Genomic DNA, 22,003 nt, shown 5'->3' with positions numbered 1-22,003 from the left:
TGTCCTAGAATGGCCGTAAGGGCCTCAGTCCTATCCTCGGGGTGTGTAGGAGCCACCCCTACTTGTGGAAGATGGAGGACCTGAGCAATGATATCCTCCGAAATGAACAATGGGACACCGGCTACCGTGCCCTCGATACCCCCATCGCCCCTATGTACAGTACCGTAGAACTCCCTAACTAGGCCAGGGTATGTGGGGAGATCTAGGAAACAAAAATACTCTAAGCCCTGGGCCCGCAGTCTCTCTCCTATAGTAAAGCCCTCCTGGGAGAGATAGTCGAAATCGACGTATCTCCCGGTGGAGACCGCTTTCCCGGCGCACGGCCTCGAGGGAACCTCCCTCGGCGGGGAACGAGCCGGAGGTTGTGGCCTCGCGGGATCGTTCCGAGCCTTGGAACGCCGCTCGGCACCGGTCGCGGGTTGGGGTCTCTTCCGGACAACGGCTTTACGAGGCATTTTGACCTAGGGAAGAGGAAGGAACCTAAAGAAACGAGGAAGATGGACGGGAAAAACCTTAAGGTCGGCCGGAGACGCTCTAGGAGTCGGCTCTAGGGCTTGTGAACAGTGGCGGCGGTGAATAGAAGTGTTGAGTAAACGATGAAGTTAGGGTTAAAAAATCGGATCCCGACTGCGAGTCGACTCCTCTGAGTCGCGAGTCGACTCGACCTCGAGTCGACTCCAAAGTATGCGCGAGTCGACTCTCCTTATGCGCCTATTGACCTCGAGTCGACTCCCGACTGTATGCGAGTCGACTCCCCGTTACGAGCCGACTCTGAAACTTGCTCGAGTCGTCTCGAACTCTGGCACGCACCTAAAAATCATGCTATGTTCGTGCCGAATGAGAGAAAATCACTAAGTTATGATTTGATTTGATGATCATTGTAAAGAAACTCTAAATTAGCCACAATCTAATCATCAAAATCAATGAACTAGTGGAAAATACCACTAGGATGGATCAATCACTCCCAATCCCCTCCTAAGCACACTAAATCTCTCTTCACTTAAGGGTTTTGTAAAAATGTCAGCTAATTGATCATCAGTGCAAACAAATTGAAGTATCACATCACCATTCAGTACATGATCTCTTATGAAGTGATGTCTTATCTCAATATGTTTAGTTCTTGAATGCTGAATTGGATTTTTAGTTAGGTTAATGGCACTTGTATTATCACAATTAATGAGAATTTTATCTTGTTTAATGCCATAGTCTTCCAATTGTTGTTTGATCCACAAGATTTGAGCACAACAACTCCCAGCTGCAACATATTCAGCTTCAGCAGTAGATAATGCAACCGAGTTTTGTTTCTTGCTAAACCATGAGATTAAGTTTTCTCCTAGGAATTGACATGACCCGCTGGTGCTTTTTCTATCAAGTTTATATCCAGCAAAGTCTGAATCTGTGTATCCTATTAAGTTTAGGCTAGATTCTTTAGAATACCATAACCCTATATTTTTTGTTCCTATTAGGTATTTAAAGATTCTCTTGACTGCAATTAGATGAGATTCCTTAGGATTAGACTGATATCTAGCACTCATGCAAACACTAAACATGATATCAGGTCTACTTGCAGTAAGATACAATAAAGATCCTATCATACCTCTATATAGTTTCTGATCTACAGATTTACCTGATTCATCTTGGTCTAATTTGCATGATGAGCTCATGGGGGTGCTGATTGACTTGTTCCCCTCCATATCAAACTTCTTAAGCATCTCCTTGATGTATTTAGCTTGATTGATGAAGATGCCTTCTTCAGATTGTTTGATTTGAAGCCCGAGGAAATAATTCAGCTCTCCCATCATGCTCATTTCAAATTCACTCTGCATCAAGTCAGCAAATTTTTCGCAGAGGCGATTGTTAGTAGCATCGAAAATAATATCATCAACATAAATTTGCACTAACAACATATCTTTGTTTTTCTTCTTTAGAAACAATGTTGTATCTACATTACCCCTAGAAAACTCATGTTCTAATAGAAATTTGCTAAGCCTCTCATACCATGCTCTAGGTGCTTGTTTCAAACCATAAAGTGCCTTGTTCAATTTATATACATGATTAGGGTATTGATGATTTTCAAAACTAGGAGGTTGTTCTACATATACCTCCTCATTAATATACCCATTTAAGAATGCACTTTTTACATCCATTTGAAATAATTTGAAGTCCTTAGAGCATGCAAATGCTAGTAAAAGTCTAATTGCCTCAAGTCTAGCTACAGGAGCAAAGGTTTCATCAAAATCTATACCTTCTTCTTGATTATAACCCTTTGCTACTAGTCTAGCCTTGTTCCTTATTACAATTCCATTTTCATCAAGTTTATTTTTATAAATCCATTTGGTACCTATAATTGAATATTCAGTAGGTCTTTCAACTAGATTCCATACTTTGTTTCTAGTAAATTGGTTTAATTCTTCTTGCATTGCATTTATCCAATTTACATCTTTTTCAGCTTCTTCTATGTGTTTGGGCTCAAAATGTGAAACGAAAGCTAGATAATTGTTTAAGTTCCTAAGAGATGCTCTAGTCCTAACAGGTTGAGATGGATCATCTAGAATTAATTTCTTAGGATGCCCGTGAGCAAACCTCCAAGCCTTAGTCAGCCCATGATCCATAATAACCTCTTGGCTTGATGATGCATTTCCAATTAATTTTTGATTATCATCTTGTAATATTATCTCATCTATCTTCTCTTCAAGAATTTCACCATCATCATCAAAATTAACTCTCTTGCTAGAAGAGATATCACTAAAATCATCAAAAACAACATGTATGGATTCTTCTATAACTAGGGTTCTTTTATTAAAGATTCTATAGGCTTTACTAGTTGTGGAGTACCCCAAGAATATACCCTCATCAGATTTAGAGTCAAATTTTCCTAGATTATCTTTTCCATTATTATGAACAAAACACTTACATCCAAAAATATGAAAATAGTTCACTTTTGGTTTTCTGTTTTTCCAAAGTTCATAAGGTGTTTTCTTTATGATGGGTCTTAATAAAACTCTATTTAATATATGACAAGAAGTATTGACGGCTTCTTCCCAAAAGTACTTAGGGAGGTTACTTTCACACAACATAGTTCTAGCCATTTCCTCTAGAGTTCTATTTTTTCTCTCCACAACTCCATTTTGTTGTGGTGTCCTAGGTGCAGAAAAATTGTGTGTTATCCCCTTTTTACTACAAAACTTATCAAATAAATGATTTTCAAATTCGGTACCATGGTCACTTCTAATAGCTATTACTGAAGTATCTCTAGCATTTGTTACTTCTTTATGAAATTTCTTGAAAATTAAAAATGCTTGATCCTTATGGCCTAAGAACATGACCCAAGTATATCTAGAATAATCATCTACGATAACTAGACCATATTTATTTCCACCTAGACTTGTGGTTCTAGTTGGTCCGAATAGGTCCATGTGTAGTAGTTCTAGAGGTCTAGAGGTAGAGACACAATTTATAGATTTAAAGAAGTTCCTTGATTGTTTGCCAAATTGACATGCTTCATATATTTTATTCTTTTCAAACTTTAATTTTGGCAAACCTATCACAGAATCTCTTTTAACTAGTTTAGATATGGTGTCCATGCTTGCATGACCTAACTTACGGTGCCATAACCAACTAGCATCATTATCCTTAGTTTCATTAACAACTAAACATGGGTTGTGTTTGGCAAGATCCTCAAGGTCTACAACATACACATTTCCACGTCTTATTCCTTTAAAAACTAAACTATTGTCATTTGGGTTTGTTATGATGCATAGTGATGGTTTAAACATAACATTATAACCTCTATCACATAATTGACTAATGCTTAATAAATTATGCTTAAGACCATCAACATATCGAACATTATCAATAAAAGTTGAAGGAGTAATTTGTACTTTACCTATACCAATGATGTGACCTTGGTTATTGTCTCCAAAGGTCACAACACCTCCCTTCTTAGCTTCAAGGGTGAAGAATTGATCCTTGTCACCCGTCATGTGTCTTAAGCAGCCACTATCCAAGTACCAACAATTTTTGTCGACCTTGGCTGCAAGACACTCCTACACAAGCAAATCATATAATCTTAGGTACCCAAGTTTTCTTGGGCCCTTCATGGTTAGTAATGTTGGTTCCTTTTGAAACCCAAACCCTCTTAATTTTTCTTTTAGTTTTTCCTTTCCTATAATTACACACATTTGCTTTATGTCCTAAAGTTCCACAACAAAAGCAGGTTATTTTCTTAGTTTTACTTTTCCCTGCTTTAACAAAGAAGTTACTAAGAAGTTTTTGCTTATGTTTAGGTTTATACCCTAAACCCGCTCTATTGAATACCGCTCGTTGACTATTAAGTATCATATTCAATTTTTCAGAACTATATGTAAATTTTTCAACCAAGGGTTTGTATTTTTCAAGTTCTTTAGTTAGTGTTTGTTTTTCTGCTTTTAGATCATTTAGTTCTTTTGTGAGACTCTCATTTATATGTTTATTGTTTTTGGGTTCTAATGTTTCTTTGTTCAGCCTTTCATTTTCTTTAGTTAAGGTATTATTCTTTTGTATCAAGATTTGGTTGCTTGTTTTAAGTTCTGCATTTTCTTTGATAAGAACATCTTTATCCTTAACTAATGAATCATACTTACGGAGATGAGTTTGGTTAGTTACTTTTAGTTCTTTGTTTTTAACGTTTATTGTTTTGTATTCATCCATTAATTCATTGAAAGCATCATATAATTCATCGAAAGTAAAATCTAAATGTGGTGCGGATGTTACCTCATTTTCATTGGCCATGAAGCAGAAATTGGCCTTTTCTCCTTGTTCCTCATCCGATGATGATGATGATGATGTGTCGGAGTCCGATAGGGTGGTGACAAGGGCTTTCTTCTTCTTGTACTTGCTCCCCTTCTTCAGTAAAGGACACTCAGCTCTGATTTGTCCCGGCTTCTTGCACTCATAACATCCAATCCCCTCATTTTCCCTTTCCTTACCTTTATCCTTTCGATAGAAATTTGAGGGGCCTCTCCTTTGATGAAAGGACTTCTTTTGGTTGATGAATCTTCTGAACTTACGTATGAGAAGAGCCTCATCATCCTCTCCCTCGTGATCTTCTTCTTCACTGCTGCTACTGCAAGACAAGTCTTTGTTAGATGATGTAGATTTGAGAGCTATTACCTTTTTCTTATGGGAGGACTCTTCTTCGCTGTGTTGCTTCATTGTTAGCTCGTGCGTCATTAGGGATCCAAGAAGCTCCTCAAGTGGTAGCTTGTTCAAGTCCTTGGCTTCTTGGATTGCCGTCACCTTGGCTTCCCATGACCTTGGTAGACAGCGAAGAATCTTCCTGACAAGATCACTGTTAGTATAGTTTTTGCCAAGGCTTTTTAGGCCATTGACAATGTCAGTAAATCTAGTGAACATGCAAGTGATTGTTTCATTAGAATCCATCTTAAATAGTTCATACTTATGAACCAATATGTTTATTTTGGATTCTTTGACTTGATTCGTGCCCTCATGGGTCACTTCAAGTCTATCCCAAATCTCTTTTGCAGAATTGCAAGTAGAGACTCTATTGAATTCATTCCTATCTAATGCACAGTAAAGCACATTCATTACTTTGGAATTGAGTTGTGCCTTTCTCATGTCATGGTCATCCCAATCCTTTTCGAGTTTGGGTACAGTGACACCCTCTACATAGATGGATGGGATGTATGGTCCATTTACTACAATGGTCCACATCTCATAGTCTTGGGCTTGGATAAATATTCTCATCCTAGCCTTCCAATATGAGTAGTCGGATCCATTAAAGAATGGGGGTCTTTGGGTGGACTGACCCTCAATGTGGGAAGATCCAAATGGGGTTGTCATTTTGATCTTTTACTCTTAGGATAGAAGAGTTTAGGCTCTGATACCACTTGTTGCCCAGATAGACAACCCAAGAGGGGGGGTGAATTGGGTTTTAAAATAATTTTGCAATTAAAACGTTTGTGGATGACTAATTAATACTTTTGCAAGATGATTAATTAGTTGCTATGTGCTGTGAGTGAAATGAGAGTGAGAGAGAGAGACACAAGCAATCACAAACACAATGTTTATAGTGGTTCGGAGCTAACCCTTGCTCCTACGTCCACTCTCCAAGTCTCACTTGGAAATTCACTATAACCCCTTGGATTACAGCCGGTTGTTTTACAAGCTCACAACCCAACTTGTTGTTTTACGAGCTCACAACGAACTCGGTCGGTTTTCCCAGGCTCACCGACTAGAACCACCCCGATTGTTTTCTCGGGATCACAATCGAACCCTTACACGTTGGTTTTACCCTCGGCTCACCAACCAACCTCTACACTCTTGATTCAATCCCCTGATTGAATCAAGCAAAGACAAGATGAAAAGAACAAGGACTAACAGAAAAACAGAGCTTCTAAAAAATAGATATACAGCAATATAAACTAGAGAAAAGTTAAGAGCCCTCAAACACGTTTGAGTTGGAGTAGAGTAGGGCTTCTTGAACTGTGAGTCTCCTCTTGAATGTCTGGTCCACTTGAAGGCAGAAGGAGACTTCTTTAAATGCTGGGAAGAGGTGGCTGGATGGAGTTAATGGCGCTCTTCCTTCTTTTCTGTTGAAAACCAGTTGGCAGAGATAGGATGCTTGATTTCTTTGAGTGGAATAGTGCTTCTCTGCCTTGCTACAGTCCTCTGTGGCTATTTAAGCCATCCCCCACGGAAACTAGCCGTTAGACACCTTTTTCTGCCCGTTCTGCACACTCTGCACATCCTAACAATATGTCCGTTGGGGTCGGAGTCGACTCGCGCGATCTGGAGTCGACTCGACTGTAGCGGGAGTCGACTCATGCTTTTCTGGAGTCGGCTCGGCAACTGTTCCGGATTTGAATTAAAGTGACCTCCGCGACTGGGAGTCGACTCGACTTAATCCGGAGTCGACTCGCCAACTTCTGGAGCTGTCTTGCCATTTTCGGAGTCGGCTCATCCCATGAAGTCCATGGAGCTAATTTTTCAACTTGGCCCACTCGAGTCGACTCGACAATCCTGGGAGTCGACTCGGCGCTCAGAGCCCGAACTCCCGATCTTCTGTCTTTTGGCTCGTCTAGTCTTGGAGTTGACTCGAACTGTTCCGGAGTCGACTCGGCTCTCAGTTTCCGAAACACAGCCTTCTGCCTTTTTGATGTAGCGCTGCCTTGGAGTCGACTCGAGCTGTCTGGGAGTCGACTCGGCTCCCAGAGACAATAATTCGGTCTTCTGTCTTTTTGGGGTCGCGCTGTCTCGGAGTCGACTCGCGCATTGCGGGAGTCGACTCGGATCTCAGAGTCCGAAAACTGCTCTCTGACTTTTGCCTTGTGTACCACCGAGAGTCGACCTGCCAACCATCGGAGTCGACTCGCGTTCCACAAGAGTCGACTCGAATCTCAGGGTCGAAAATCGCTCTCTGACTTTTCTGTCTGTAACTCCTTGGAGTCGACTCATACTACTCCGGAGTCGACTCGCGCACTTCAGGAGTCGACTCGCTGACAGGTTTTGAGTTGAGTCTTTCTGTTCGTCTGTCAGTTCTCAGTCGGAGTCGACTCGTAATGATCCGGAGTCGACTCGAGCCCGTGCCAGTGATTCTGATACGCTTGGAGTCGACTCGTAATATCCCGGAGTCGACTCGAGTCTCAGACTTTGGTTCAAACTGACTTCTTAACTTATCCAAAATATCTTGAACCAAGTCTAGAAACACTTAGACAAGATTTTCACTGAAACACTCAATTGAATTCATTAGTAAACAAAAGATATACTCAAATGCTTTGAGCTCATCAAAATCAAATAGGGTTTTAATCAATCACTCCACACTATATTCTTAATAAAGTTCTGAGTAAGTCTGTGACTAAAACACCACATAAGATGGGATAGGGCGTAAACTGGTGCTCACTCACATTAGGGTTGGGGGTGTTCGGCCTACGTCAAACGTTTGAAAGCAGATAAAAAGGTGGAGACCTACAAAGCCCATTTGGTTGCCAAGAGATATCGTCAACATTATGGTATTGACTATGACGAAATGTTTTCTCCCGTGGCAATGCTCAAATCTATTCAGATTATGCTTGCGATGGCAGTACATTTTGATTATAAAATCTAGCAGATGGATGTGAAAACAAGTCTTCTTAAATGGATATTTGGAAGAAGATGTGTATATGATACAACCTAAAGGTTTTACATTTGTAGATGAATCAAAAGTGTGCAAGCTTCAGAAATTCATATATAGATTAAAGTAAGCTTCTTCGAGTTGGAACATACATTTTGATAAAGTGATTAGAACGTATGGCTTCATTAGGAATGAAGAAGAACCTTGCATATATAAATAGGCTAACGGTTCAGTGATTGTATTTCTTGTTTTATATGTAGATAATATTCTCTTAATCAGGAATGACATCCCTATATTACAAGGAATAAAAGTTTGACTATCATCACAATTCTCCATGAAGGATTTGGGAGAAGCATCCTACATCCTAAGGAGAAAGATCTATAAAGATTGATCTAAAAGGTTGCTTGGGTTGTCCCAATCTACGTACATAGATACCGTGCTGAAAAGGTTCAGCATGATGAATTCCAAGAAAGGCTATCTTCCGATAAGCCATGGAATTCAGCTCTCTAAAAGGGATTGTCCGACAACTCTTCAAGAAAGAGAGACTATGAATAGAATTCCATATACTTCAGTAGTAGGATTTATTATGTACGCAATGACATGTATCAGACAAGATATGGCATACTCACTAGGGATAGTGAGTAGATACCAGTCTGATCCAGGTAGCAACCACTGAAAGGTTGTAAAAATCATTCTTAAGTATTTAAGAAATACTAAAGACTAGTGGCTTGTCTATCGAGATACTGACTTGAAATTAGTGGGATGCACTGATTTCAGTTTTAGTCAGATCAGGATGACAACAAAAGTGTGTTGGGTTACAACTTTACCCTTAAAAGTAGTGTTGTCTATTGGAAAAGTTCCAAGAAGCATATTGTGGCTAATTCAGTGTGCGAGGCAGAGTACATTACTGCATCCGAAGCCGCCAAACAAACTGTATGGATGCGAAAGTTCATCACCAAGCTTGGAGTGGCACCCTCCATTGATGGTCCAGTTCCATTATTCTGTGATAGCACTGGGGCCATTGCTCAAGCGAAGGAACCAAAAGCACATCAGCGGACCAAACATATTTTGCGACGATATCATCTTGTTCGAGAGATAGTAGAATGAGGTGATATATATCTTCAGAAGATCAATGGAAAAAAAAAATCTGGCTGGCCCATTTACTAAAGTTCTCAGCACCAAAGAATTCAACGATTACAAGTCAAAGATGGGTATACGATATTGTATCGATTGGCTTTAGTCCAAGTGGAAGTTGTTGGCAATTATGTCCTGAAAGACAATCGTCAGCCTACTGATGATTGAATTTTATATTAATTAATAAAATTAATAAAAGTTATTGGGCAATGTTTTATTATATATTTTGTATCTTCGTGAACTCAAGTACTGTAATGAAGTCCTTAAGACTCTATTAAACGATAAAGGAGGATTTATCTACGAGTCCTTAAACTAATTCGCAACCAAACGAAATGCTATCACTAGGACAATAGCATTATCAAGAATAGGTCGTTGTGTGCCATATACGTTGGTTGTCCTCTTAACCAAGAAGTGTAGAGACACTGATATATTAAACAGGTGAAGTATAGGAGTACATTTCACTGAATGTGACCAATTTCGGAACGCTCTGCTGTCAAGAGATGTTCTGAGTGGATATGGATACAAGTATCTCTCAGATCTGAGATCACCACGATGACTTGCAAGCAACTCACTATACTTTGGTACCAGACTATCTAAATTTCTAATTCAGTGATGGAAGGCTACTAGGTGCAGTCAAGTACTTGCGAAGTCGGTGTGTGAGTTAAGATGGAATTGACCTCTCATGGTGACAGAAGATAATGCCCTTGTGTTCAATTTAGCAAAACTTTCGCTAGAATAATACTTGTGAGGAGTCATAGGATTTGTAAAACTGAAACACATTTTTGGATGCACTGATTAAAGAGTTGACAGAACTCTGAAGTCATCCGAGGCATTTGGAGTCATAGGGATTAATTATACGATAACTATAGTCCAAGGGTTTCAGAATGTTGCTTTGCAATTATTCGGCCTATCCGGACGTCGAGTACCATTGCTAGATGGTCACTTCGATTAGTATAGAAAGTCATTCTTGTGCTACCAGCTTAGGTTCGAACCTATGGGGTCACATGCACAGAAGTTTCTAGGTTGATCAAATAGCTGATCAACGATTAAGAATCGTTCAGGGGTACATCGGTCAATTCGATTGACAAATTATCCTAAGCAAAAGTTGCAGTAAAATAATTATTGATTATTAAAAAATTAATTAGCAATTAGATTGCTAGTGAACTCAATTGATTGAATGATTGAGCTTAGGTTAAGCCAAATTGAATAAGATTCAATTTGGGCTTCATTAGGGTCTGACCTAATTGGATTGGGTACGACCCATGTAGATTGGGCTCGATCCAATTAATCAGATTTGACCTAATTGGATTGGGCTTGACCCAAGCCTATTAAAAGTCTCCATTTGATAAGGATTTTAAGTTCAAAAATTCAGAAATTGATAAGAAGAAGAATTCCTAAATTTTAGGACCCTAGCTTTCTTTCTTGGAGAAGAAAGATACCTCATCCTTATCCCTAAAATTAGTGGCACATCTCCTCTTTATTTTTGGCCAATTTTTGGCATGAGGAAAGAGAAGGCATGGGTATATTTTCTAAATAAATATGGCGCCTCAAACCTTCTTAAAGAGATTAGAATGAAATCCCTAATTTATATGGATGTATGGTGCAAAAAAAAAAGGTGGCATGCAGCTAAAGTTGGGACGCATGAACCCCAAATTTTTAGGGATTCAAAGTGCACCAAAAAGAGGGATAATCATCTCCTCTTAGCTGCCATATTTTATAGAATTTTTGGAATTTTTATCGGCCAAAATTCATTGGCTACATGAGGTGTGAGGCGTGGGAGTCTTTTGTCTATGAAAGGACCCCCACGCCTAGGGTTTGGGGGTGAGAATTTTTTGAGAGACCTAGAAGTTTAAAAAATTCTAAAACCAGCCACCTCTCCTCTTCTCTTTCCTCTCCTTCATCTCCATCCTTCGTCCTTTCGAAGAAAAATCAAAGGTTGAGTGCTTCGAAGGAAAAAGGATCAGTCATTGCAGCACCTCTGTGCGAGCTAGCACTTACACAGAGGAAGATCTTCCTAGAGCTTCGCGTGGGCTATCCATAGAGGCTGGACGCATGTGCGGCTACAGAAGATGATCAAGGCATCATCAAAGTCCTCAAAGCAAAAAGTTATGAGATCTAATCTCATTAGAAATTAGGATTAAAAATCAACTAGATTGCTAAAATTCTGCATGACTACATGTTAGACATAGAATTATGCATACTTGTTTAGGATAAATGTTTAAATTTTTGGATCTATTTTTGTTGTAGAGATATGATCTTTAGCATGCATAGAAATTAAATAGTTTAATTCATGCTTCCGCTGTAAAATTTAGAAAAATATATGCATGCGACTACTAGGGTTTCCAACATCTAGCTCCAGAGTTATCAATTGAAAATTTTTTGTATTATGCTTGTATTGTCGATGATTACTTTAAATACTGTTGGTTAATTCCTCTACACCTCAAATTTGATTTTTCTTCTGCTTATTTGGCTTTTGAGCGTTATGTCTGTAGGCAGTTTGACAAGAAAATAAAAACATTTCATTCAGATGGAGGAGGAGAATTTATAAATGCAACACTAATTTCACATTTCAAAAACGAAGGGATATTACATCAAATCTCATGTCCAAATACTCCTCAACAGACAGGCTCAGTTGAACGAAGACACCGAGTGATAAGAGAACTTGGCATGACCATGTTTTTTCACAGTGGTGTACCTAAGTAATTTTGGGTGTAAGCTTTTCATACAACAATGTTCTTAATAAATAGATTATCTTGCTCCGCGATTGAGTTCCACACTCCTTACTTCAAGTTTAATAAACGGCATCTTGATTATTCCAATATAAGGGTCTTCGGCTCACGATGCTACCCTTATACTTGGAAAATAAGAAAAACAAGTTTAATCCTAAAACAATCACTTGTGTCTTTGAAGGTTACAGTGACAACTACAAAGGTTACAAATGCTATCACCCCCCTACACGAAAATTTCTGATTTCACAACATGTTGTGTTCGCTAAGAATATCTTCCCATATCGAACAACAACTCAACAAATTCCTCTCCATCCCCTCCCACTACCAATATCTGAATTCAACGAATGGATTGTTTTGCATAACACTCACAATAATGGTTGCTCATCTTTGCAAGATATATCACACCTAGACAGCCCATCTTATATACCTCTGAGTGATATCAATGTCTCCAGAACTCCTTATCAACCAGCTCGAATTATTTCTTCTGTAAGTAATACACCTTCAATAGCTGCTAGCGATATTTCCAGCCTATCCACAACTTCTGAAGAGCATGTAGACATGGTCCGTACTTCACCTACTGATCGGCAAGAACAGCATCAGGATGTTGTTACTGCAGCACCTGAACCACCTTCGAAATCCCTTCATCTTGCACCCGAGCAACTAACTTCAGCTGCTTCCACACATCCCATGATCACGAGACTCAAAGATGGTATTGTAAAACCAAGTCCCAAGTATGCACTCATTGTAACCCGACATGATATTCCACAGGATCCCAAAACAGTCAAAACAACACTCCAACACCCTGGATGGCGAGCTGCAATGGTAGAAGAGTTGGATGCTTTACATCACAACAAAATGTGGAGATTAGTTCGTCGCACGGCAGACATGCATGTGATAGGTGCAAAATGGGTCTTTAAACCATAGCTAAAAGCTGATGTTCCCTTGAAAGGTTGAAAGTTCGTCTTGTAGCTAAAGAGTATCATCAAGTTGATGGCATAGATTACTCCAAAACATTCTCTCTTGTGATCAAACCAGGCACCATTCGACTAGTCATCAGCCTTGCACTGGTTTGTCATTGGGAAATACGTCAACTAGATGTAAAGAATGCCTTCCTCCACGGTCAAATCACAGAGGATATATACATGGTTCAACCACCTGGAATGATAGATCCCGCCTATCCCAACCATATGTGCAAACTTGAACATGCTCTTGATGGCCTAAAACAGGCTCCAAGAGCATGGTTTGATCGATTCAGTTCATTTCTTTTGCAGTCTCGTTTCTTTTGTAGTCTAATTGATCCATCCTTATTCATTTGTCACTCATCTCATGGAATACTAATCCTCCTTCTTTATGTTGACGATATGTTAGTTACAGGATCCAGCCTCGATTTGCTAACTAAGTTCATTGCAGTTCTAAATAAAGAATTTGCCATAAAAGACCTCAGCACACTTCATCACTTTCTTGGAATGGAAGCCATTTCTACTTCAGACGGTCTTCACCTATCCAAACTTACTATGCTTTCACAATTCTGGAACACCAATGGAGAGCAAAACTAGTGGTCTCAAGGATGACACACCGCTTGAAGATCCAAGTTTCTTCCGTGGTTTAGTTGGATCTCTACAATATCTCTCACTCACTCGACCAGATTTAGCATTTAGCATTAATTTTGTGTCACAATTCATGCATGCTCCCTGCTACTCCCACTTAAAAATGGTTCGACGTATTTTACGATATGTAAAAGGGACGTTAGATCTTGGATTAAACTTTAGCTCACACTCTACACTTGATCTCTTTGCCTTCTCTAATGCAGATTAGGCAGGATGTCCTAACCCAAGACGATTTACCACTGGATTTTGCACCTTCCTTGGCCGTAATCTCATCTCCTGGTGTGCCAAGAAGCAGAATATTGTGTCCAAATCCAGCACGGAAGCATAATATAGATCCATGGCTCATACCACTGCAGAACTCATGTGGCTCACCCTCATCTTGCGTGACTTGCGTGTTCCTCGACGCACTTCTCCATTTTTTTTTGTAACAACCTGAGTGCTCTCTATATGACAATTAATCTGGTTTTTCATGCTAGAAGCAAACACATTGAGCTAGATTATCACTTTGTTCGGGAACGGGTTGCTCTTGGTCAAATTGTCACATGCCATGTCGGAATAACTTGCTGATATCTTCACCAAACCTCACCCCAAAGCCGCCCTTCACCATCTTTGCGACAAGCTGTGTCTCACGCCCCGACACATCTTGATGGAGGGTATTAGCGAAAAACCATCCGATCTCAAGCCACGTAACATGGAATGATAAGATGAAGGCTTGAAAATGGGAACAAACACCCATCCAAAGAGAGGCATGACGTTGGGATAAGCTTGGTTCAAGGTAATCTGTCTCCAATAAATCTTAAAAAAACCAGCCAACAATCAACTGTTGTTTCAGCCAACAACTAGTTGCTGTTTCAACCTCTTCAGATGTGCAACAAACGGTAACTTCAACCCAAACAATCCACTGGATATTTAAACTTTAAATGCATTATTGTTGTAACAGTCAATCAGAGAGAGCTTATTTCTCACAACAGTCTACGGTCTCAATCTCGTAAACAACATATATATTGATCCATACAGAATAAAAATTTAGTTCTGGTGCTCACGTTTCAGAGTTCAGAAACTTATAATAGTTTTCCAGATTTTCCTCTTTTTTCAGTTATAAGCAGGATCATGTTTTAATAGAATGAGAAGAAAATGCGAACAATATTGCGGTCGTAATTGAGGGAGGAGGGGATTAGGTTTGAAGGAACGGTGCCAAGAGAATTTCTGCTATATTTTATTGACATTCAGCATGCACAAGATACCAAGGGGATTAAGGTCCAATAGCATAGCACTCTCTGTACTCTACCGGCTCCAAGTCTCTTCACTCTTCCCAAGGGTCTCTTCCCATGCCCAACGTTTCAGAATCTGTTTTGCATGGGGACCTGGAGTCTAAAAACGGACATAAATACACAGCAAAAATTGTTGTTTCATCACGCAAACTACTGGCAATTTTAAATGCAAGTCTTATGGAGCAGAAAGAGAGAGATCTGGCTCAAATGAGTTTTGTGTTGGCACTCTTTGCTGATAATGTTTCAATACAACACCAATTAGAACAAGCCATACGTAGCAATGATGGAAGAGTTGGACAAATACAGACACAAGTTATGATCAACAGTGCATTCTAAACTCTGATAAGCCAAAGCACCAATCTATACGCCAAGCGAACACACAAGAAATAAGAGGCAAGGAGACCTACTTTGATCAAGGTAACTGCATGGTTTAAGAAATCTGCCCAGTTGATAATTAACTTCGTGAACACTGAAGTAGGCACATGAGCAAATGGGTAATTGTTAAAGGAGTTTAATTAATTAACTCATCTGCATGGAAAGCAAATCAATACCATCAAATTTTATAAGAAACAAAGTTGAGCATCGTTTGATTCATCTGACTTCTGAAATTCATAACTATGTACAGTTCTGCTCATAACCAAGTCAGCAACAAGCTGTGTAATTCAGGTTTCATAAAGGAGAGGAAGGGCGTGGTATTTCCGATATATCCTTCATTCTCTCCTCACCAACAATTCAATGAATTTCTCTCATGCATTGATCTTCTTGCCTTCAGCACCCGAGAATGCCCAATGAGGTTTAGCAGGGGCGCGAGCCAGAGCCTTCACTCCAAGTGGATTGTCCTTGCTCTGTTTACTCACATCAAGCAACACACAATTAGATAAACAAACAAAATCCAGAATAATATCAGGATATGAAATCAACAAGTGATTTCGCATTAAGATTTTGTCAAGAAGAGATATATATACCAGCTGACAAGTTCCAGCCTTCACATTGCAAACTGGGTAATCATGAGGGCAGCAGCTGTAGTGATCCTCACAGCAGGTGGCACCCTCAAGAGGGCAGCACCCCCAGGCAAAGCAGGAGCGTCCATACTCATAGACGCAGCAGCAGGTGGTGCCGGAGGGGCAGGAATAGTATTTGTCGCAAACAGTTGGGGGATTCACAGGAGAAGGAGGGGAAGGAGCAGGCTTGGGTGGGTTCTGGCCCTTCTTAGTAGGGTAAGAAGGCTCCATGGTGATCCCGCACTTGCCGGTGGATATGTTGACATTGCGCTCCATCCTGATATACCCAGACTCTCCCCAGTCACCACCCCATGAGTTCCTGACAATCCAGTAGTCCTTGCCATTCTCGGTGCCATAGCCAACAGCAACAACACCATGGTCAAGATCAGTCCCACATCTTCCGTTGAAAATTCCCTAGAAATAAACAAAAAAACAAGGTTAAACTGCTAATGTCCTTTCATAGTTTCTTACACAAAAATTATTTCGATCTGATGGACATAACTGTACCCTAGTGTAGTACATTTTAAACCATCAACAGTAACTAATCAAATGGAAATGACTTAAGCCAAATGACTTGCATCATCAGTTGTTTGAGTTGCGAAGTTTCAAGAACTCTGCCAGAACTCTTAATATGAAGATAAAAAAAAGAATCTATATCTCGCGCCTCATCCTGGTCATCCCCGAGCACTGCAAATCAGTTTTAAGTTACTTTTTTGATGTAATTCCCGCCTAGAAAAAAGCCAGAAACCTCCAAAGAGGACCTATTAAAGCTCTTAAGCCGAGGAACGGAGTTTCAATATCAAGAGATATCGATACGCCATGAAAAGTTAACAGCCACCACAAAGCAAATCTTGATGTATCCCATAAAACTAACAGAAAAAAAGCTTTGCAATTGCATTAGATATCAACAGATTCTGATAAGAGGCACAAACCACTTATGCATTCAAAGAAAACCAAATGCAAGGTTAGCATTGGATTCCTACATATGATTTAGTTCTCGATTTCAGATATAATTTCCAGAGCAAAACAATCCTACAAGTACCTAATCAAAGCCCTCCAACATAAGAGATGCCTGACTTCATAATTACGAATTCCATGATTATCTAAAAATCATTCTAGGGCCCACCACCAGAATGGTGAGGCTAAATCATAACAGGGAAGGTTCCATTCAAATAAGACTCAATAAAATGATAGTATTAAGATCATTCCAACCACACTTATCATGCGATGCAACAAAAACCTCACCGAGTGGTATAGCTGGAACTCCCGGCCGCCAGCTTCAATAGCGACGCTGACAGGCTGGTTTGCGACAGCCTTCTGCAGGGCCTTCTCATCATTCACAGGAACATCTTCGTACCCATCAATGGAGACAACCTTAGCGTTCTTCTGCAAGGAAGAAGCAAAGAAAGAAACCAATCACAAGCAAAACTCCAAAGCAGCAAACACATTCCTGCAGAAAAATGACCGAAAAACGCACCCTGTACTGGTCGCACTTGCCATCATGAGCCGTGTAGGGGTAGTCCTCCTCGGTGTCGATACCACCATTGTTGATGATGAACTCGAAGGCATAGTCCATGAGGCCTCCGTTGCAGCCCTGGTTGTAGGCGTTGTCGCAGTCCACCAGCTCCTGCTCGGAAAGGGATATCAGATCCCCTGTCACGATCTTGCTGATCCCTTCCACCGCAGCAACGGTCGAGAACGCCCAGCAACTCCCTTCATCACCACAAATGCTTCATCCATCAGAATCCAATTGTTTCCACATCCCGATAATGGATTACAGGTTTCAAACCTTAACCACTAGCTTAGCAAATGGAGGGCAGCGCCCGCATAGAACCTACGCGGACCCGTATCCGTCCGTTTAACGGGCGTTTAGGCTACATCGGAACAGAAATTTTTATGCGCCAATTAAATTCGGCATATGATTTAACATAGATTCAAGAAATCCGGCGACTAATACGAAGACTGCTACTGATTACTGTTCCTCTGGAACACAAGTAGCTATCGTGCACCATCGACTTGGACCCGAGGATCCGAGAGAAAGAGACACCAGAGAAAAGGAAAAAAGAGAGGGCGGTCAAGAGATCAAAACACCATTAAAACGGTGGGTGCAGCTAAAAGTCAACCCGTATCCCAGACAAGGGTAAAATAGTGATTTTATTTTACTTTGGCCGGAAGAAAGGGAAGAGACGGGGGATAACTAACCGCAACTGCCCTGGTCCTTGACGGCGGCGACGGCACCCTTGACCCTCCAATCGACGGACTCCGGCAGAACGTCCCCGGCGTCGTAACGGTAGCGGTCGCTCCCGACACGGGCCCTCCGGCGGTGGCCAGCGGGGCGGGTGCCGAGGTAGACGGCGCGGTACTCCTCGTTGGTCATGTCGGCGAAGCGGTTGAGGCCGAGGCGGAAAGAGTGGTGGCCGGCGTCGGCGTTGTGGGCGTCGATGAAGCGGACGTTGTCTTTGAAGATCTCGAACCTCCGCTCCTTCTCCCCGAGCGCGTTGTACGCCCGTCCGTGCTTCGCGAGCCACCCCTCGTAGAGGAGCCGCATATCCTCCTCGCTCCGCTCCAGCCCCCGCACGCCGTGGGTCTCGTCGTAGCTGATGATCGACATATCCGGCGCGGCGGACGCGGCCGCCGACAGGCACAAGAGGAGGAGCGCCGCCGCCATGGGGGCCTTCGAACCCATACCCGTAGATCAAAGGGTAGGAGAAGAGAAGGAAGGGGAAAGCTGGGACTTTTCCTCTTCGGCGCAAGGGGCCCGGCGGGCTTTTATAGGCGGAGAAGGGGAGATCTAGCTATGGGAGTTGCGTAAAAACTCGAAAAAAAATTTACCTTTATCTATTTTTTATTACTCATCCTAAATAATTAGTCTGTGGGAATAATAATTAAAGGCGGTGACCTATCGCATGTGGTTATCGAGAAGTGGGATAATTGGAATAAGTGGGGTTACTTGGAATTGGAGATGGAAGGAGGTGGGCCAACCAAAGCCACCTTTCATCGCGGGGAGGAGCGGGGGAATCGTTTCTCCTCCACTCATCGCACAAACTAACTCAAGTCTTCTCTTTGACCGGTCAACGTACTTTAGCATTCTACCCTGTCGTTTACGTGAGATATATTAATCCACAACGATCTCGGTTGTTTTTTTTTTTTTTTTTCGCGCTAAAACGGGCAATTCATACTACTCGGATATGAATACCACCCAACAGAATCTGCGAACAAAAAGTTCTGAAATGCTCCGGGCACGTCATCCCCACCAACCCAAAAGGTGCCTCCTGAGTGGCTCGCAACATACGCCGCCACCCAGTCTGCCACCCCATTCGTCTCACGATATACATGCATAACCTGAAAAGTAAGCCCCTCCCTCATCAACCATATATCACGGAGTAACGGATAAACTCATCCATCACTGTGAGGGCCCTTCCGGACCCAACTAATCACTGTGGCTGAGTCACCTTCCAGGAGAATGGAGCTCGCCTGAAGTACTGGTCGTGCATACCGTAATCCCATCCAAGTCGCCCGCAGCTCTGCCCCTGGGACCGAGGTATCGAAGATCTGACAACCCCCTGCTGCCACCATGCTGGAGCTCGGGCCCCTAATAACAAGACCTGCTTCTCCTCTCCTGCCTCCATCCAAGACTGAGCCATCAAAATTGACCTTGAGGAAGCTTAGGGATGGGGGCTCCCAGGTGAAAAACACCGTGTGAGTAGCTGCCGAAGCAGAATGGGGGCCCCAGATGTCCCGAGCTGTCAAAGGTCTATGATCCAGATCTACAGAAAGAAACTCTACTGCCTGAGCCCGAGCCCGCTCCATCACAAATCGTGGGGACAGGCTAGGCTCGCCAAAAACACGGGCGTTCCTGGCCATCCATACCTGGTAAGCTGTGCAGGACGCCCTAATAGCCACAGACCTCATCTGGGTGGAGATGGAACAACGCCGGACCTCCTCCAGAAAACTATCCCTCCGGCTCCAGACCGCCTCCTGAATCTCGGATAACCTCCAAGTCCCCCTCGCCCAGACACACTGGAATAGTGCATGATCCATCGACTCATCTGCCTCACAATACTGGCACAAAGGAGGAATGCTAACTCCACGACGGCTCAGCTCCAAGCTCGTCGGCAGACGATCCCATGCTACCTTCCAGAGGAATAATGCAACCCTCTGGTGTAGCCCAAACCTCCATATCCAGCCACAGTCCCTACCCAGGTCTGACTCCTGCTGAAGAACCCGAGCGACATCACCAACCTTGACTCTGGCCCTACAAGTGGTGCTCCAAACCCTAACATCTGGACTTGCCGATCCCGGGATGGGGAGGGCTCGAATCCGCTCTGCTAAGTGCTCTCCGAAAAACTGGCCCAACCTGTCAACATCCCACTCTGCCTCCCCAGGCATAAGGAGGTCGTGCACTTGGAGCCCCACAGGCCCCTCATCACTGATCATCGTCGGCCACAGCCTCAGCGGAAGTGCATCTACCCAAGGGTCCTCCATCACATCAACGCTCCATCCATCGCCAATCAACCACCTAGTATGTGCCAGTGCTGTACGTATATACCTCCCAACCTCACGCCACATGAAAGATGCCCTCCGGCCGCCCACCACCTACCCAGTTGAGCCTGGCCGACCGTATCTCGCTATCATGACCTGACACCAGAAACCATGTAGCTCCAGAACAGTCTGCACTGCACGTCGCGCCAGGAGTGCCTCCCGCCTCACCAGCAGAGACCGCACCCCCAAACCATCCTCCCTTAGAGGAAGGCATACTCTCTCCCAGGCCACCAAGTGTACCCCATAGCCCCTCCCAGAGAAGCCTCACAGGAAACTACGCATAAGCCGCTCTATCCCCACCAGCACCGTCTTCGGCACACTAGTATGGGCCATAATATAGACAGGCATGAAGCAGAGAACTGACCTAATGAGCGTCAACCTGCCCATCATAGAGAGTGACGAGGCTCTCCAACCCTCGAGCCTGCTCTGCACCCTCTGTATCAAAGTGGAGCACTTCGCCATCCGCATTCTCCTCCCTGTGATGGGGACACCAAGGTAGTCCAGTGCCCCCTTCTGCTCTCGCATCTCCAATATCATCCTGATCTCCCGTCTGACCCTCCGCTCCGTGCTCGGACTGAAATGTATGGATGACTTCTGGCGATTGATTCTCTGCCCAGACGCTGTACAATACTCCATGAACACCCTCTGGAGGGCTCGCGCATCTCTCACCCTCGCCCTGATCAGAAGCAGACAATCATCTGCAAAAAGTAAGTGACAACGATCTCGTCTTCGCAAACTTTTTTCTAAAACAGTAAGTATAATTTTAACGTCAATAATGCGTGATTCTAGAGGAGATTGGAAAGCCGGGATTCTCCCGTGGATAATACGTGGCCGACGGCATTTGGTTGTCGCAAGGGAACAGAGTCTTTCTTTTTCTTTTCCGGTATACAGCAGAGTCTTTTTTTAGTAAAGAAATGCCTTGGCGAATCGGAGGACGTTGGAAATGGAGATCACGGCGAGTCTTTCGTTATTGCAGGTGGTGGCTAGCGAGCGCCAGCTGGTTGACGGGATGGACCGAGTATTTTTTTTATATAAAAAAAACAAGGCAAGGTTCGATGTTGATAAGCAGCATAAGGATAACCGCGTATAAATTATAATGCTTTATCCCGGATAGCATAGCCACCGTCGGTACTGCTGCCACGGTAATCTCGCCTATAAATTTTCTTATCCTTTCACGTGTCCCGAAACCTGATATCTTTATTCTTTTATCACATTTTTCTATTTTGAAATTCGAAATTGCGTGATTCGTAGATGAGGTTGGGAATCGGCGGTTGGAATCTCGGCGGGATTGTCGTGGATTCCACGTGGCAACAATCGGCTGTCTAGCGTGAAGGGTCGTGCGTTTTTTCAAATAAAGAAAGACCGAATCATAAAGTGGTAGACCGGCAGCCGACTCCTCCGGTGGACCCGCCTGCTCTTCTCCTAATCTTCACCGTTCTCGGGGGCCCTTATTTACTATTGACCGTTAAGATTCTAATCAATTATTGATAAATTGAGAGCATTAGATGTCGCCGTCATTATGTACTTTGTTGTGTTCTTGATCTTATTGGAGATAGCACGTCAATTTACTGGATTTATGTTCTAACTGCCGTTGCATAGATGAAATCGT

The 22,003-nt window shown here is 42.5% G+C and overlaps 1 protein-coding gene across 1 annotated transcript; it reads right to left on the bottom strand.

The window, feature by feature from the left end:
• Positions 1–15,386: 15,386 nt before the first annotated feature.
• On the bottom strand, positions 15,387–18,711 carry LOC103724365 (low-temperature-induced cysteine proteinase-like). The gene is made up of 5 exons (XM_008815595.6): positions 18,055–18,711; positions 17,330–17,565; positions 17,098–17,238; positions 15,817–16,266; positions 15,387–15,696 (listed from the first exon to the last, which is right to left on the bottom strand). Exons 1-5 carry the CDS (start codon positions 18,536–18,538, stop codon positions 15,598–15,600), a joined length of 1,410 nt encoding a protein of 469 aa, XP_008813817.2. The 5' UTR covers positions 18,539–18,711; the 3' UTR covers positions 15,387–15,597.
• Between the last annotated feature and the right edge of the window lie 3,292 nt (positions 18,712–22,003).

Source organism: Phoenix dactylifera, chromosome 2 (genome assembly GCF_051530095.1).
Source record: "Phoenix dactylifera cultivar Ajwa chromosome 2, Ajwa_hap1_PhDact_Kaust_v1.1, whole genome shotgun sequence".
Classification (NCBI taxonomy): domain Eukaryota; kingdom Viridiplantae; phylum Streptophyta; class Magnoliopsida; order Arecales; family Arecaceae; genus Phoenix; species Phoenix dactylifera.
The sequence above is the reverse complement of the archived record's forward strand: the minus strand, read 5'-3'. Positions and strand labels throughout refer to the sequence as shown.

What these genes read in the sequence shown, in the direction of transcription:
- LOC103724365 (XM_008815595.6), bottom strand. Translation starts at nt 18,538, where the DNA reads ATGGGTTCGAAGGCCCCCATGGCGGCGGCGCTCCTCCTCTTGTGCCTG. An exon ending in CAAGGACCAGGGCAGTTGCG is followed by an intron (nt 17,566 to 18,054) that starts GTTAGTTATCCC and finishes GTGGTGATGAAG; the next exon opens with GGAGTTGCTGGGCGTTCTCG. An exon ending in GCAAGTGCGACCAGTACAGG is followed by an intron (nt 17,239 to 17,329) that starts GTGCGTTTTTCG and finishes TCTTCCTTGCAG; the next exon opens with AAGAACGCTAAGGTTGTCTC.